The sequence below is a fragment of the Mustela erminea genome, chromosome 8 (assembly GCF_009829155.1).
Source record: "Mustela erminea isolate mMusErm1 chromosome 8, mMusErm1.Pri, whole genome shotgun sequence".
NCBI classification, from domain to species: domain Eukaryota; kingdom Metazoa; phylum Chordata; class Mammalia; order Carnivora; family Mustelidae; genus Mustela; species Mustela erminea.
The window spans coordinates 109,825,185-109,843,681 of record NC_045621.1 but is presented as its reverse complement, the minus strand read 5'-3'; the positions used below and the strand labels follow the sequence as shown (position 1 = coordinate 109,843,681).

At 47.2% G+C, this 18,497-nt stretch overlaps 1 protein-coding gene and 1 long non-coding RNA gene across 4 annotated transcripts in view; one reads left to right on the top strand and one right to left on the bottom strand.

Annotated features, from left to right (window-relative positions):
* The window catches only part of LOC116596793, a 41,359-nt gene extending 36,110 nt beyond the window's left edge, over positions 1-5,249 (top strand). For all 3 annotated transcript variants that reach the window (XR_004288319.1, XR_004288317.1, XR_004288318.1), the window contains 3 exons: positions 1,058-1,285; positions 3,408-3,819; positions 5,161-5,249. This is a non-coding gene — a long non-coding RNA (uncharacterized LOC116596793). The remainder of the gene's footprint in view (positions 1-1,057; positions 1,286-3,407; positions 3,820-5,160) is intronic.
* Positions 1-16,529, bottom strand: part of GYPC (glycophorin C (Gerbich blood group)) — a 43,789-nt gene extending 27,260 nt beyond the window's left edge. The window contains exon 1 of the mRNA XM_032353929.1: positions 15,920-16,529. Coding sequence (XP_032209820.1) covers positions 15,920-15,956 — 37 coding nt within the window. The 5' untranslated portion in view covers positions 15,957-16,529. The remainder of the gene's footprint in view (positions 1-15,919) is intronic.
* Between the last annotated feature and the right edge of the window lie 1,968 nt (positions 16,530-18,497).

Sequence of the window (18,497 nt, the reverse complement as noted above, 5' to 3'; positions counted from 1 at the left end):
CCTCACACAGTTGGTCCTCAATTTATGGTCATGGAATGTGATTCATGGCCTACCAGCCAACTGGTGTTGGTGGCATAGGCAAAGAACATGGATGTATACTCAGGGACCCTAAGACTGAATTCGGATCCACCATTTTATAACTGGTCAAATGCAGACACACTTCTGAGTATCCAGCTCCAAATCTGAAAAGAGAGGTAATAACCTCCTGAGGGGTAAGAGGTTTCAGTAAGGTCTGGGCAATGCACCTGGCCCAACACCTGTCATGTGGAGAGTTACCCCTCTTCCTTACTTGGGCAGTGGGTGAGAAACACTGTTTTCTGAACTTGGGAGGTAAGCTGGCAGGCCCCGTAGCTGTAATCCCAGGGGGAGCCTGTGTGTTGCCTTTCCTCCCACCCCTGTCATGTTGAGATGAGGATTTTCTGCAGGGTAGTAACAGAGCCCCTAGGGCCTATACTGACAGACGGGTGGCTAGAAGACAAGAGACAGTGAAGACTACAAGAGGAGCCCTCTCCTTGGTGGCCTGGACACTAGCAGATCAAGTGATGGGAACAAAGGCACTTTGTGTATCCATAGTCTGGCCCATGAGGGGCCTCCCTGGTTGATGTCTGGTTCTTGATCTTGACTGCAGGTCTTTCCTCCATGGCTTCTTATTCATCAGGGGTGGTGGTATCCCCAGAGAGAGGCTATGGGCCCCACATGGGCTCTAGGCCTGGAAGTTGAGCCATTAGAGATTCTCCTGTTGGTTTAAGTCAGGAGTCAAGAAACTTTTTTGATAAAGGGCCACATGGTAAATAGTGTAGGCTTTGAGGGCCATATGGTCTCTGTTACAAAAACCAGTCATAGACAAATGAATGAGTGCAGCTGTGTTCCAATAAAACTTTATTTATAAAAACAGATGGCAGACTGGATTTGAGGTGTGGGCCTCAGTTTGCAGACCCCTGGTTTAAGTCTCTATACCACTGAGTCTCTCTCTTCCTGCTCAGACTAATATTTACTAAATATTTTTCCCGTGCTAAGCCTGGGCCTTTTCCTATAATCTTCTCATTTTCTCCCACAGGGAAAAAGCCACTGAATGGCCGAGCTGCACCTTGAACCCAGGTCTGTCACACTGGAGGCCTGAAATCTTACCTGTACAATGCACAACTGTTGGAATGCAGGCACGCCGTCCACTGCCCTGGTCACTTTCTACAGATTACCAGTCTGGTGGCATGTGGGGCTCATTGGATCCTGGACATACTGTGGGGTGCTGAGTACACAAGCATCAGGGGCATAGAGGCCCAAAAGGGTGAGATGACTATCCTGAGGTTGTCCTCACAGCTTAGCAGTGGAGACAACAGTAGCTGGTGACGTAGCAAGGAGGGGTGGGGTCCTGCCTCTGAGTTAAACCTTGCATAGGGTCAAATCCATCTGTGCCAGTGAGGGCAGTGGGCTGGGCCTCGCTGTCTTGGCTCTGCGTACCTTCTCTGGCCAATTACACTGATTGTCCAGGCCCTGTCACAGAGGGACTTCCTGGGGAATCCTGAGCCCTTGGGGCCTTGGGTCCCAGAATAGGATAAATGGCCACAGCTGGTTACCATGTAAGGGCTTGGTGCAGGGAGGCCAGAGGTGGTCTGGGAAATATGCTGCTGCAGTCTAAGCATCCCTGAGGGAGGCACAAGTGGCTCAGAAGGGGATACCACAATTTGAGGTGGAGGAGAATGCCACCCTACACTCATTCCCCCTTGGGGAGGACCCTCTCATGGGAGCTCAAAGGAGAACCATGGGGGACCTTGGAGGCAGGAGACAGGATAGTGAGAGGTCAGCCTTTTATCTGCCCAGACAGTCAGACTTCTGTTCCCACAGCCCCTGGACAAGGAGGGCAAGATAAGGCCAGGAACTCAGATAATTGTGCCTCCAAGGTGGTGCAACTTCAGCATTGGCTTATCCCCAAAGCACCACCCTGGAAACAGAGGGAAGAAAGAACAGTGAAAATAGGCAGGCGGAGACCAAAGCCTCAGGACATAAATGGCCCAGAAGTGCTCTTGAATGGGAAACACAGCCTCAGGGTGTCTGAACTTTGAAGGAAAACTGTGGATTCTGTCCTCCTTTGACTGTCCTCCAAAATGGATTTTGACTTTTTCCAGCATTGTTTGTTTTCTCAGTGGTGACAAATATCATTTCACTCAAATAAGTCCTCTAAAAGCAGCATGTTCCAAAAGGTCTTTTCGGAAGCTCCATGATTCTTTTTTTTTTTTTTTTTTTTTAAGATTTCATTTATTTATGACAAAGAGATAGCGAGAGAAGGAACACAAACACAGGGGAGCTGGAGAGGGAGAAGCAGGCTTCACATGGAGCAGGGAGCTTGTATGGGGCACATTCCCAGGACCCTGGGACCATGACCCGAGCCAAAGGCAGACGGTTAATGACTGAGCCACAGAGGAGCCCTGGAAGCTACATAGTTCTTAAATAGGAAATGTCCTAGGGGTAATTACCAGAGCCTGATACAAGGAAATGGACTTAAAAAGCCCATTTGAACCAACATTCTTTCCCTCCTCCTGTGAAAGAAAACTTTGTTCTTCTTGGAAACTCCTTATATTCTGCACCTATGAATGGTGGTGGTGTGCAGGGGTTAAAAGACAGCCCAGGGTTGGACACCCCCAGCTCAAATCACAGCCCTGCCACTCACAGCAATGTCCTGTGTCCTGAAGATGGAGGTGCCACCCACAGCAACCCCCTCACAGTGAGGGACCCTGGCTACTGGTAAGTATGACCAGCAAACATTGGCTCAGCTCTTCAGACAGACCAGATCACCCTGCCTACCGTGTGTACCCTGTACATTTACACGGTATTTTTCCTTTTTACGTCTTTCCATTTGTCTTTACTGAAGTCATTCCCCAAAGTTAGAGCATTCTCAACCATCAACATTGATCACTGACAGCTTATTTCTTCAAGCATAAAATCTTAATCCAAGATAAAATTATATCTAGCTAAGTAGAAATTTACCATAATTTAATATTACCTACCAATATTAGGTAATATTTGGTCATAATTTACATTTGGGGAATTATATTACTTTAAGTTATTCTTTAGATAGCTAGATATCTATTTAGCTTGTTCAGTGAATGATCGCAAGACATAGGCAATTTGATCTGCAACCTGAATTCGTGTGATAAGAAATGTCTCCCTAGGAGGATCATTGCTTTTTTTTTTTTTTTTTTTTTTTTTCTGTTATGTAGTGTGTCTTGCTGCTCCAAGAAGCCCAACAATGGTTTGAGGGCATGGATCTTATCTTATACTTTATTTGTCTCTTCCTTAAACCCTAGAACAGATGATGAAGATGAATATTTCTATTGATGAATCAGGAATGTATATGGTATTGAGTAAAAATTTGTGTATAAATTGCTTTCATAATCAACTCTTCTGTCTAGTTTCCTTTCCTACTTCTCAGATTTTCTTCATGGAGTCTGAGCGTTGGGTTCTGACGTGTGATAAGATATCCTCAGGGAACTAATTGGTAGAGTGATTGACACGTGGGCATACATTACAGTTTGGCTGTAGGCAAACATTTAGCCACAGTGAGAACATTTTATGGCTTCATGGAATGGAAATGTCTACAACTGAAGGATCCTGAAATCCAGGCTCCCAAGTATCATTGATAACCAACAGTGACTGGATATCAATGAACCATTCTGTCTTAAGCACCAAGCACCAGGTGGAAAGGAGTTTGCAGACTGGGTTACACGAAGCCCTTGGTGTCCAGCGATAACTTAAGAGTAAACCATCACAAGGAGCCTCTGGAGTGTGGTCACCTACCTCTCATCCTCAACTTGACTACATCAGGTAGGCTTTTATCACTTTTATATTTCCAAACTTCATCTAAGAATTTATTTTGTGGAAGTGTCATTTCTGCTGAAAATAACTGCAATGGAGATTTGTAGCTGTGACACCACTGTGTGTGTGTGTGTGTGTGTGTGTGTGTTTGGAGGGGAGACCCTAGATGAAAAGCTACTTCTTATGGAGTTTCAGGGATACATGACCTTTATTCCAGAGGGGACCTGCAGAGCTGCATGCAGCTGAACCTGGCGTGGCCAGTGGCCTGAAGGGTATTTTTAATTCTTTTGCCCTCTGCTGTTCTTGGGTCTTGCTTCCCAACAAGGCTGAAGATCTTTTGAAGAGAGGTTCTGTGTCCCCTGTATCTCCTGTGTGGTCCCTTGTACACAGGTGGTGCTCATTGGATCAAAATCAAAGTGCATCCAATTGAATTATGGTAATCTGGAGGAGTGCTCTGGACTGGATTCACCAGAAGTAGATAGAAGGCCAAGGGCCCATGGCTTGTGTCACCTGCTTCCCAAGGGGTCCCTGAAGACGTGGGATTTACAAAGGGACCCCAAATGATGTAATAGGCTGGGAGTGAAGAGGGGCATGTATAGGGCTCAAATCTGGAAACCAGCCCTGAATCTGGTACATGCAGGTGCTGCATCAATAACCTGCCAGAGGGAAGGTGGATTTTATTAATGGACTGACTAATAGATTGTTGTCTTTGTTCATACACTCTGAGTGGGCTCAAGGGGGGAAGGCATGAAAGAGGCAATGCTGAGCCCAAACCCCAAATCACCAAAACAACTTTGTGGACTTCTTTCGACCTGTGTGTTCCATGAAGAGGGTGGTTAAGGGGATCTGACCCGCACATTTCATTGACTTCAGATGAGATCACAGACAGAGGAGGCTTTGAGAAGCAAAGCTGCCGATAGATAGTCAGGTGTTCTACAGAGATACCAGACTGAGGCAAAGAGATGCGAGCTGTGTCTGAAAACTGGTAGCATAGGAAAAATTTCAAAAGTATGCCCGAGGCCAGAGATGCTGTAGGCAGCACGTCTCACATTTGTTTTCAGCTCTCTCTGTGAGGTCAGTAGGGCCCAAAGACTAAGGGTCTGTTCACCCTGCTCCAGGCCAAACTAGGACCCAAGAGAGCTCCTCCTTGCCTTGAACCTGGCGGTGACACCAGTCTGTTGCTGAGGACTGAGAGCAAGTGGTAAAGGGCGTTTGTGCATGCATGCTGTGCGCACCTGTGCATGAATATGTGCGTGCGTGCGTGTGTGTGTGTGTATGTGTGCACGTGTATGGGAAGGTACAGAAGAATGTAGTGCCAGTGTCAGTTTCTTCCTTTTGGTGACCCTACAGGTCCAGCATCAGCATCTCAGCATCACCCTCATCCTGTCCCCGCCTTAAGAACCTGAAGAATGAGTTTCTGTGGGACAAAGAGTGCACTCCCAGAGGAATCAGAGACCTGTGTCCCAATCTTGCTCTACCTACTACCCCTGGCTGCTTGAATTCTTATTAAGTCACACAGCTTCTCTGAGCTTTACTTTATTTTCTCTCAAAGAGGGAGAGTAGTCTCTCTTGAATGAAGATGGGAAATGGATTTAAAAGGACCTAGCAAACTGTAACACACAATACAGTAATGGTCCTGTGGCTTGAAATCTCTGAACAAAAGACAAAGCTGCTAGCCCAGGGGTGGTTGTGTGGTAGAGGCATTCCAGCAATTGTCTGGGAATTGGTGGGGTCTTTATTGTCTCCAGTGTCCTTGCAGTGAACCTGAGAGGCAGCTGCCCACTGCTTCCCCAGGGGAAAGCGAGACTTGTGTGTGGGTGAGCCTTGGCAGGCAGGGCTCTCACAGGCACAACCCTGCCCTTGTGTGCCACTATGGGCATTTCATTAGCAGCTGCTGGGCCAGCAGTTGTGGGCTGGCAGAGGAGGGTAGAGCTGGGCACAAGTGGCCTGGGGTGGGTGGGTAAAGAAAGGCCTTTTCTTCCGAGGCAGGAGAGTAACCTCAGGGCTGCATAGGGCCAAGCAGAAGGGCACGGAGTCATGGGCAGCCTCCTCCCAGCATGGGGGATGGATGCTGCATCCCACAGGTGGAGGGATACACACCTAACTCAAAGCAGGACCCTGCCAGTGGTATACAGTGAGGGCCTGGGGACACCATCTCTTGAACCTCATTTTCCATATTTCTAAACTGGAATTAATAGTGTCTGCATTGGTGCAACATCTCCAGGATGAAAACCAGGTACCACGTATATCCTCGGTGGGTATGGAGTAGGACAGAACGGGCACTCACAACTGCTCTTCACCACCCATTCCTTGCGCCTGTGTGAAGATCCACACCATCTGGAGAGATCCATGCAGCCCCAGGACACTCTTCATGCCCCCACTCTCAGCCCCTGGCAGCCCCCCTTCCTTGGTCCTTATCTTTGCCCAGATCTCTCTACCAAACTGCCTTCCAGCTGTCACCTGCATGCCCCACGAGTATCTCAAAGTCGCCTCTGCTCTAGAGAGAATCTTCCTACCCCTTTCCTCTTGGTCTTGTACATATAATTTGATAATGAACACAAATTGTTTCTATAATAATGAAACAGGACAAAGAAAACCTGTTTCTTTTTAATTTTTTTTTTAAATAGATTTCATTTATCTATTTGACAGAGATCACAAGTAGGCAGAGAGGCAGGCAGAAAGAGAGGGGGAAGCAGGCTCCCCTCCGAGCACAGAGCCCGATGTTCAATCCCAGGACGCCGAGACCATGACCCTAGCTGAAAGCAGAGGCTTTAACCCACTGGGCCACCTAGGCGCCCCCCCCCCCCTTTTTAAAATTTTAAGTGAAGATCAACTTAATTACATGGCTTAAAAAAAGCCAAGAGAGTAAGAGAAAGAGAGAGAGGGAGAGAGAGTGCGAATGAGTGAGTCCTGGCTCCCCACAAGCATTTACTTTGATGGAATCTCCTGAGGCCAGAGGTAAAGGGCAGGCTCAAAAACAGCCCTGGCAGCTAGCCACCCCAGGGGGCTCGACAGGATTATGCAGGACTGCTGGAGGAGTGTGAGGATTGCAGGTAGGGCAGCCATGAAAGGTGGTCAGTGTGCTGGCAACAGAACAGAGTCCAGTAGGGAGAATGGCCATGCAGGGACCAGCAGGTACCCAGCCTCTCGGCCTCTGGTGCACTGAGCCAGGCAGGGATGCTGGGTGACCTTCCTGGGCCTGGGTGCTTCATGGATCCCTTCTCCCCCAAAATATTAAAAGTTTTATTTTATAGCGGTATTGGTCTAAAGACAAATGTAATGTTTAAAAAGTTTGTGTTTTGTTGTTGTTGTTCCTTTTGATTTTAAAAGACACACACATTTTTTGGTATCTCTAAGAGCACCATGGGTCCTAACTACTTGCCTACTGTGCAGGTTAGCCCTGGCTGAGACCTTCCTAGAAAAACCCCAGTACGCATGAGCATGCGTGTGAGGGGTCGGCTGTGGCTCTCTGCAAGTCACGTTGGTTGCCTCTAGGGTTTTGGTATCATCATATGCAAAACAGAGATAAAAATACCTCCCGTAGGGCAGCTAGAGGGTAAAATGAGATAACTTATGGGACATGAAGCCTACTTTCTACCCTTTGAGTCAGGGAGATAGTCACCACAAGGGAGAGTGGGTCAGGTTAATTTACAGAATTTGTACAAAAGGAAAAGAAAAGAGATTATGAAATTTAAAAAAAAAAAAAAGATTACTCAAGATTTTCAGCCATAGATGAAATTAATACACTAAAATGAGAATTTTGGTAGAAGCTGAAGGAGAGCTATTCACATGACAAGTCAGTCTCAGGGTGTGACCGGAGGAAGCAAAGTCCAGGTTTCCAGCAGGAGTTCAGGCATGGGGTGTAGGCTGGAAAAGAGGGGTAGAGGGAGTCCTCCCAGGAGAGAGGGGACTCCAAGCTTTAAGAAGCACCTGGCAGAGTCTATGCTGTCAACCTGGATGAACAGCAACATGAGGAAAGGAAAGAACTGACCCAGGAGGGAAGGCGCTGAAGGGTGCTGGGTGAACCAGGTAGGGGCTCCATGTGCACACAGGTCAGCGTGAACAAGGAGTGCAGGGTAGGATGGGGACAGGCCCGTGCGATGAGCCAAGAGGGGCTCTGAGGCCACTGGGTGGTGTGGGGGTAGGTAGGGGATGTGAATATGGAGACCCATAGCACTCTGTGCAGACAGGCTTGGCTTGCATTAGTTGGACCTCCACATTCACTCATTCTTTCACTCACTCATTCAGTGTTTTTAAAGAGCCTGAGCTTCCCATGGAGAACAAGACAGCTGAGCCCCCAGTGTTCAGATGAGGCTGGTGTTCAGATAAGTCTAGGAGAACAAGGATGTCCCCCCAAGTACCATGTAAGGAAACTCACTGCAGAGGGGTAAAAAGTTTGCTGGAGCCACAGCTGGTGTGAGAAGTCACAGTGGCCTTTGTGTGTTCTGGGCTGCCTCCTTGCCCCCTCACCGTACCCTAGAAGCACGAAGAAGCCCATGTATTAGGGACGGTGCTCACCGCTCAGAAAGGAGCAGCTTGCCTTGCCCTGGCTCTCCAGATCTGGGCAGATGTGCCATCCCATCCTTGGGTGCTATGCTCAGCAAACAGGGACAGGGACTTGGCAGCAGGAGTGAGCCAGCGTTCACTTTGTACTCAGTAAGTGGCAGAGATGAACATGTACCAGGCACTATACTAGGAATTTTATCTAGAATAATACTTTTAATCCTCAGAACAAACCCCTGAGGTAGAAGTGATTATTATCCCCACTTAGTGGATCAAGACTAGCTGTAAAATTTATGGGACCCAGTACAAAATTAAAACAGGGGCTCCTTTACAAAAATTAAGAATTTCAGGACAGTGATTGCAGAGCATTAACAGAGCACATGTGGGGTCCTCTGAGAGTGGGGTCCTGCATTACTGCATGGGACAAAGTCAGCTCTGCCCTGGAGGATGAGCTGAGATGCAGGAGGCCTGGCACCATGTTCAAGGCCATAGGCAGGTCAGAATGGGTTCAGACTCACACCCAAATCTTTGAATTGTAAATCTCTTCATCTGATGTCTTCATCACTAGCAAATTGGTGCAAAGTGAATTTGAGCTAAATGGTTGCTTTTTTTTTAGCTTAATTTTTTAAAAAATTTATTTATTTATTTGACAGACAGAGATCACAAGTAGACAGAGAGGCAGGCAGAGAGAGAGGGGGAAACAGGCTCCCTGCTGAGCAGAGAGCTGGATGTGGGGCTGGATCCCAAGACCCTGAGATCATGACCTGAGTCGAAGGCAGAGGCTTTAACCCACTGAGCCACCCAGGTGCCCCAGCTCAATGGTTTTTAAAAAGTAGAAAGGGGAACCTGAATATGAAGCCTGTGGTTGTTGAAGGTGGTGTGCATGGTTTTAGCATTTGGTGAGCCTCTAAAGAAAAAGTACAGTTTCATAGCCAGTGGACTTTGCTGCTGGGTGAATACAGAAATTACAGCCTGGGGCCCAAAAGAAAAGGCAGGCAGACATGACTACATTATCTGGTTTTGATATAGCTAACCATAATGTCCTTCACCTTAAGACTCTGGTGAGATTATATATGCCCTCAGCTAAGATGTGAAGTTTATCCATTCCAGGGGAGAATATTCCCAAGGGGGAGAAGTGACAGTGCTGGGGCCTGGAATTGGGTGGCAGCTACACACTTGAACCCCTCTTAAAAATGTGCACTGTCTGTAGGAGAAGGGGGAGCAAGGGGCTCTGGCTGTCTGTGCTCTCTACAAGTGATGTGCTAGCCAGAGCTTCACATTTGAAGTGGAAGTAGAAGGCCTCCATCTATGAAGTGTGCAGTAAGATGACTTGGTAGCCTTGCCCAGGGTCTGCCCCCGTGAGTACCCTGAAGGGCCAGCTTCCCCCTTAGGGACCTGGAAAGGATCTGGAGTATGTCCACTTAGCCCCAAATAGTATGTCGCCCACAATGTTTTGACAATAATAAAAAGAAGGTGTGGATTTAACTACAGAAGGACTTTGCTAGAGAACAGAAACAAGAGAGAATATAATACAGTATCTTAACTAGCTATTAATTGTAGTTATTTGAAATTTCCAGCCTGGTAATTCCCTGCCATGGCAGGTTCTGATGCTTGCTCTGTCTCTTCAAATTGTATTTTTTGCCTTGTAGTGTGCCTCATAATTTTGTTGACAGTTAGACATGATGTAATGGGTAAAAGGAACTGCAGTGATGTGGCAGGGCGGGGTGATGGGGAGGGGAGGCGTCCCGTGACCCTGTGAGCAGGTCTGTCTTTCCATGAACCTGTGCTTCTGGGCTATGAATTCATGAGGGTTTCTATTCTTTTTTTTTCACCCCTTAGGTGGGACAGGATGGGCTGGAGTTGGGTAAACCCCTTCCTCCAGGTGAGACGGGTTCTGATTATACACGAACAGATTAGGCTCTGGTTAACTCAATTGACTTTGAACAATGTAGGGCGTTAGAGGTGCTAGCCCTCTTCCTCCCCAACAGCTGAAAATCCATGTGTAACTTGTGACTATTCCCAAAACTTCACTAATAGCCTGCTGTGGACCAGAAGACTTACCAGCAATATAAATAGTCTATCAACATATTTTGTATGTTATATATATTATATGCTGTTTTCTTATAATGAAGTATGCTGGAGCAAAGAAAATGTTATTAAGAAAATACAGAAATACAAAGAAAATACAGAAATAACAAAGAAAATGTTATTAAGAAAGTTAAGTAAGTAAGAGAAAATACAATTACAGCACTGTGCTGTATTTATTTAAAAAAATCCACGTATAAGTGGACCCACAGGGTTCACAGTTGTCCAAGTGTCAACTGTAGCTTCCACTGAGGCAGGCCTGGTTCAGAACAGGTGCTCTGGTCTATTTCAAGATGCATCCATTTTCCTTCTCCTGCTAGAAGTTTGAGGGGATTTTCCTCTGATAAATACTGTGGAAATGAGGTTGAGCTCTAGGAGGTGAATCTCACAGTATCGGGGGGATCTGTTATGACCCAGTCCCCTTGGAATTTCTAACTCTCAGAGTTGTCCACACCGAGCCTCCAGCAAGTTGGTCAATCTCAGAGTCACTAATGAGAGGCGGTGAAGATGTCACGTCAGGAGAAAGGGCAGGGCACAGTGCTAGGCAGGTGGGTCATAAGTCCTACTCTGCTGTTGTAGCCTGAGCAACAAGATGTGGGGTGTGACAACCCTGCATGTTCTCTGGGAGTCATGCAAGGGCCCTGCTGAGCCCACCAGCCTGTGAGAGAACCCCATGTCTTGGACTTGGCTCCTGCTGGCACAAGAGGAAACCTTCTCTCATCAGCACGTGACATGCTATGATTTTGCTCACTATTTATACTGGAAGAATGTACAAAAACGAAAATACCTAATAATGAAGGGCAGGAGCCAGCACTCCCTCATAAGTTCACAAGATTACATGGTGATCTCTGGGGGAGAATATGAAATAAGAATCAGTAGGGGAGTGGGAGAGAGCAAGGTAGTGAGTGCTAGGGCCAGCAGCCCTGATTTCAGAGTTTCTTTCATTTTGACTCTCTGTCCCTTTTAGCTTATTATTCACTGACCTCCATGTATGTGCCAAGTTCTGGACACAGCTACTGAGTGTATGATTTTTAAAAGGGGTTTCCAGTGTATGGAATGGACACAGGCCTAGGAGCGTTCACCTCTCTGTGCCAGACCCCAAGGAGGGGGCATGTGGGGTGATGGAGTCCCTTGGGAGGTCAGAATTTCCAGGAAAGTGACAACTCCAGGAATTTGTTGGTGCTGCAGTGTCCTTAGGGCCATGGTGAGTGGTTTTCAGGTGTGCAGGGAGGCCCAGGGAGCTTTGGGGGAATAACCCAAGTCTTAGGGGATGAGCAGGAGTGAGGCAGGCAGTGTGCGTGGGTGTGAACATGCGTGTGTACATGTGCTTGCATATGTGTGGGCAGGACCACCCAGAGAGCACTGGAGGTGAAGCTGGAGAAGCAGAGCCATCCTGGGCATCAGGAAAGGCATAAGAGAAGGTTCTAGAGGACCGCCCTAGCAGGCTGTGGAAGGCATGATGAAGGGCAGCCGCTGACCTGGTATGGGTCAGGCCCAACTACAAAACCGTGGGCAGTGGTACACTGAGGTCAGAACACAGGCCTGGCTGAAGAGCCGTCGGGTGGTTGGTAGGTTCTGAGGATCTGTGCCACACACAGGTCCTCTGTGTGCAAAGCTACAGTACAGTTTTGCAGGCACAGCCCCCATGGTGCCGGGTGGCAAAATGTCCTGTCCATATGCAACCTAAGTACCCCTCGGCTGGCCTCTGCTGGCTCTGGGGTCTGACAGCCTATGTCCACAGCCCTGTGCCCTCCGTGCCTGGGAATCCTGGGGTAAGCCATCCTCTGAGCCTCCAGTGTTTCCTATGCAAAATAGTTAAGAAAATGCCCATGGGACCAGGCTGAGGAGAGGTGACCCACGCAAGGCCTTACTAAAGTGTTTGGCATCTAAGTATTGATATTCTTGTTATATTATCAAAAGCAAAAACAGCAGCAGCTGTCTGTAAGGGAGACTCTAGAGATTAGGAACACCCGCAGGCCAGGTTTGCTTTGATAAATTCTGTTAACAACAACAGCCACAGATACCACTATTCTGGGCAGGATGCCAAGCTCTTATTCTCTTGTTCGTCACATGACTCCTGGGAAGTAGCTGTTACTATTCCCACTTTCAGATGAGAAAACTGAGGCTCTGACATAGACACTCAAAGCCTGCAAGTGTTGGAGGTGAGTCCAAACTCAGGTCTGACTCCACAGCTCTGACTGTGGGGCTCAAGCCCTGCTCTGCCTCCAGGTCACTATAAGAGAGAGGACACCTCATAAACTTCTTTCCTGGCGGTGGGGAGGCCTTGGAGGAAAGGCCAAGAACAGGTACTTCTCAGAAGAAGAAATACAATATGTTGTGGAGGTATGAAAACATGCCCAACCTCCTCTCTCTCTCAGATAAATAAATAAAATCTTTTATAAAGGTGGGGAAGCACTTGGGTGGCTCAGTCAGTTAAGTGTCTGACTCTTAATTTCAGCTCAGGTCATGAGCTCAGGATCCTAAGATGGAGCCCCAGTCCCCAGTGTGGAGCTTGTTTGTCCCTCTCCCTCTACTCCTCCTCCTGCTTGTGCCCTTTCTCTCTTAAACAGATAAATAATATCTTTAAAAAACAAACAAACAAGCAAAAACCATGCACAACCTCACTTATAATTACAGAGGCACATTCAGAAGTGACAACATGTTTTACTTACCAGATTTGCTAAGATGTAAACTGCACAATGTGATGAGGGTGTAAAGAAAGAATGACTTCCATTGGCTACCGGTGGGTGTTAGAGATTCATGTGACCTTTTAGAGGGCAGTTTTTTAGTATCTACCAACATTTTAAATGTTCACACTCTTTGTCCCAGAAATTAAATCTGTGTGTGTATATTTATACAAACACATATATTTACACATATATATGTAAATACATAAACCCTACTTAAAGGGTTGTAATGACAGCACTGTGTCTGGTTTAAAAACAACAACAACAACAAATAATGACTGTCCACAATCTAAATGTCCATTGGTGAAGGAACCGCTTAAATAAAATAATTAATTCATTTATTTATTCATGCAATTCATATGCATACAGCTCTGAGAAGAATGTGTTAGTCTATATATGATGAAAAATTCTGATCTTCAGCATATATTCTTATGAAAAAAGGAAGATGAAGTAGAATATATAAAAGAAGTTTCATTTTGTAAAACAAAAAGTAATTGTACATACATACAATAGTTCTAGAAGGCTTCTCATAAATCCATAAATTGCTCTCAAAGTGGGATGGTATCATTTTCTTTCCTATTATTAACTCTCGATTCATTGTTCAGATTTGTTTTTAGTTTGTACTTGTTGGGTCCATTGTACTCACACAGTCTCTGGAAGGTGTTTTGGATGTGGCTGCAAAAGGCCATTTGAAATATGTACCTATATCTGCCGTCCAAAAGAGGAAAACTGATATGGCTTGCCACCTCCCTCTGCTATCTCTTCCTTCTCATTGTAGATGGGCTGATGTGCTTCCACTGCAAACACAGAATGCCTCTTAACCTATACCCCGCTGTTTCCCAAGGTGCACTGCAAGTCCCCAGAAATTACTGCCCAACCATGGGCACCCTTGTAAAGGTCCAGCTGCTGATGGTGCCAATGCCATATGACTCCTACTGCTGTGGATATCTGGAGGGGTTGAGCAATGGATGAGATGGAATTTCATTTGGCACTTAATGTAATCCTTTCAGCTTCTGCCAGACACAGTGAAATCTATATAAAGTTGACAAACCTGACTATCTCCTCACTGAGTGTTGACCCCTTCCATCCAAGGGCAAGGCAGTGGATTTCTGCACATGACTCATTTGCAGTACCTGGGGCATTCAGACTTAACAGGAGTTGGCTGAGACCAGAGGGGTAGGCAGGACTGATTGGGCAGGAGCAGAGGGTCTTCTCCATTCCAACCTCTGCTTCTGAGAAGCAGTGATAGAAACTGAGACCGGATATAGACACATCCTGCCTGAATTAGCAGCAAGAAAGAGGGCTCCAGGGTTCTCTTATAGCAAAGAGCCTGCTGTAAATCAAATCCTAAGGGTAATCTAGAATGGTATGCAAGTAAGGGCTGCATCCCTGTGAGCTCTGGAAGGAAAGTGTCTGCAGCCATTGATCAAGGTCAGAAACTTGAATCCTAGAGAACTGCCAGAGAGAGGGGGCAGGGGTAGGGTTTCTGGTGAACAAGCCTGTCCTCTCCAGCCAGGGTAATGGCCGCAGGCCTGCACTTCCTCAGCGCCTCTACTGGAATGATTACAGTGGCTTTGCCTTTCAACCTGGCCCAGACACACACATACTAAGTACACTAGTGTCTGACTCCCACACACTCACAGAAACACACATGCAAGCACTAATGCACATGAGCTTCCGGACCCAGTCTAGTGTAAAATGAAAACAAAAATGCCTGACATTTAGCGAGCTCTTAGTATGTGTCAATCTCTATGCTGAACTATTTACAAGCTCTTAATTCTTACAACCCAAGGAAGAATACCCTATTATTCCCATTTTGCAGATGATGAAGCTGGAGCTAAGAGAGGCTAGCTTGCCGCAGGCACCTGGCTAATGGGTGGCACATCTGATCCCACAGTAGGCAGCGGGGCCCTCACTCCAGGACTCTCGTGCTCCCGCAGCACCCAGACTCGCTGAGTACCCTCACTGGCACAAGCGTGGGCAAGCAAACACATGCACCAAGCCACAGTCCACTATGCTCAAGGTCCCCTGGTGAGGCCACACAACCACCTAGATTTAAAAGACTTGTAAACGAGTGTCTCTAGTACCCATATTATTATTATATTAATTACCTAACGTGATTACACTATAGACTCAGAATGTCTCCCCTCTGACAGTTTCTAAGGACCAGATCTAGCCAGGGTGGGGATAGAAGGGATAAACATTCACTGTTTTAAAAAGGAAATTTTAGTTTTTTTTTAATTGCAGAAGCCCACTGGCCGAGGAGGGCGTGGGGAGGCCTGACAAAGTTTCCCAACATCCTCACAAAGAAGTTCAGGGTATAGGATTTCCCGTCAGCAGGAAACCATGTGCTGTCTTAAAAAGAAAGAGGAATTACAACCCCCCAAGGCGAGCCGATGCCTCCGCCATGTGTGCGTCCCTCGCCGCGCCCAGAGAGTGAGTCAGGGCATCAGCGGAGTTTACTGAAGTTTACTCCGAATCCGCCCCCGCTTCCTGGGCCGCGGAGCGAAGAGCATACGACGTCCTCTCCCTCCCAGAACGTCCTTGACTTACTAGTCTAGGGGCCAGTTCCTGCGGCACAGACTCGGCGGCCACCGCACAAAGACATAGAGAGCCGGCGGAGCGCCGGGAGGGGTGGCCGGGCGGCCTCTCCAGGCCCCGGGTGGCGCAGAGCAGGGCCGGGCTCGGGGGCTCGGGGCGCTACCAGGCGATTCCCGGGGTCAGGCTGCGGTCCCGTCTCTGAGCCCGAGCTCCTGGCCCCCGTGGGCCCGGCCAGGAGTGAGGTCCCGGGGACCCCGCGAAGCAGCGGACCCTCACGGGCGGCGGGTACTCACCAAGGCTGGGCCGCGACGTGCCATTGACGCTGTTCATCGCCGACGGGTGCGGGGCGCCGGCGGGACCAGGGGCCGAAGTGACAGCGGAGCGGTGGCGAGGGTCGCGCCTGCCGGCTCCTGACCCTCAGCGGCGGGGAGGAAGCGGCACCTGTGTCACGCTCCTCTGGCGCGGGCCGAGGGGAGGGGCTCCGGCCCGAGATAGGCAGACTTCATTTATTTTTTTTCTGCAGACTTGGCTGATGGGGTTTCCACCCTTTTCTTTCTTAGTTTCTTTCTTTCTTTCTTTTTTTTTTTTTTTAAACACACACTCCCGCCCACGTCTGAACTCTTCTCTGTTCCAACTTTCCTGCGCAAGAATCACATTTTTCTGACTACGTTTCTGTTTCCATCTGTAGTTACCAGACTCAGAGGTTGTGGTGAATTCCCCTGTGTGTGGACTGAAGAACTCCCAGATGTGACAAGAGGGCCTGTCCCAGCACTGTCAGGGCCGGTGACCAAATAGGGGCAGACTTATTTGAATCTTGGCTGGCTGCTCGGCCACTCCAGAGCAGGGTGGTCTCTCATCGCTGAGGGTCCTTAAGTGGCCTGGGAAATCCCTGCATGGCTGGCCCCTGAAGGGCGCTGTCCCAGTCCCTGGGCTAGTGTTTGGAAAAGATTCCTAGAAAAAGGGATTGCTTGGACAAAGACCATGTGATTTATTTGGATCACTTCTGTCTGAGGCTTCCAGACATAGTAGAGTTTGTAAAGTCTTCACTTAGGGAAATAAAAACTTGAAGCCAATTTTGACACTCTAGTCAGTTAAATGGAGTCTACCTACATCACCCAGAAAGAATGCTATGTTATATGTAGCATTTTATCTCTTCCCTCTCCATGCTAGAGAGAAGGGCAGGGAATTTGAGACCATGGCACCCCTGTTTGAAATCTCAGACCCAAGAGACACCCTGCACTTCTCATGTCTGATGGCTGGTCCCTCCTGCGGGGCTTTTCATTGTTGACTTGACATTCCTCCAGTGAACTGCTGACACCCTCCTGGCTTCTCCCATTAAGATTGCTCTGCTGGAGTTCCAGGGCTGCATTCCAGATGTCTGTACAATGTGTGTGCCCTTGGGTATACCATCCAGGTTGAAGGCAATGTAAGGTTGTCCCCTGGAGGTGTGCAGCACAGACAACTTTCCCAATTCTGTGTGGGCTGGGCCAACTCCAGGCATTATTATCAGGACTGCCTCTTTGACACAGTGGGCAAGTGTTCATAATTCTCTTTAGTTAGTTAATGAAGAAATTGACACTACTTGTCAATATTTAGTGAAATTTCCAGGATGGACATATACATGTTGATGTCAAGGGAACTATTTACAGAATGCTCTTGACCAGGTGTGGAAACTTTTGAGTCTCCATTTCTTCGCTTAGAAAATGGGAACAAGAACACTTGAATTCCAGAGTTTTGCAGAAGCAATGTCTATAAGATAACAGTGGGACAGAGGAGGCATTTACTAGAAACTAGCAACAGTTCAGCATTTTGTTTTGTAGTACTTATAGATCCATGTTGGCTAATAGTATCTTCTGTTTCAGAATTCATAAATTAAACAATTTCAATTATCTGAAATGCAACTGGGGAGCTGGAAGGAAGCCAAAAGAGCCAATAGGTAACCAAAGGACATGTCTCCGGGTTATTGCACCTCAGTTATGGGAAGACTTCTCAAGGCTCACTGACAGGCAGCTGGCTTTTAGATATAATCATAAGATGTCTACTTATGTCATTTCTCACGGTAGGTTGGGTTAAAAACACCAGAATATAACAAGAATTCCTTACAAGGAGGAAGCCAAACAACTAACTAAAGAAAGGTAGAAAATTCCATAAACGATAAGGTCAGATACAAAAACAAAGTAGCACTTATTATACAATTAAAGTTTCTTGGATTCAGCCATAAATGGAGGATGTGCTGGATCATGGGCTGGCAAGGAACCAGGCGTTAGGACTCCATCTCGGTTTGAGTCTTCACTGCCTTCCATGGGGCTGACTGTTGGCATTTTATTTAACTTCTCTGAGCCTCAGTTTTTTCATCTGTGAAACTGGAACAATCTGCAAAGTTAGGTTGTTGTGACTAATACATTAGATAATAATGTGAGGAGTACCTGGGTGGCTCAGTCGGTTAAGCGTCTGCCTTCAGCTCAGGTCATGATCTGAGGGTCCTGGAATCGAGCCCCATATCGGGTTCCCTGCTCAGTGAGGAGCCTGCTTCTCCCTCTCCTGGTGCCCCCTTGCTTGTGTTCCCTCTCTCGCTATCTCTCTCTGTCATAAATAAATAAAACCTTTAAAAAAAATAATGTGATAATACAACGTCTTACTCAGCAAATAGCTCAAAGATATTAAGTTTAAGTTATTGGAGAGATTGGTCCTCTTCCCTTGATGGGCACGCTTATAGTAAGGATCCAAAGACATTCTGAAAAGAAGATAAATAGGGTTTAATGGTGAGTGGTTGTTTAGCTTGTAGGGAAACATTTGATATTTTAGAAGATTTAACCATTGAAGTGTTCAATTTTAAGGAAATGAGACACATTTTAAGAAGGCAAAATAAGT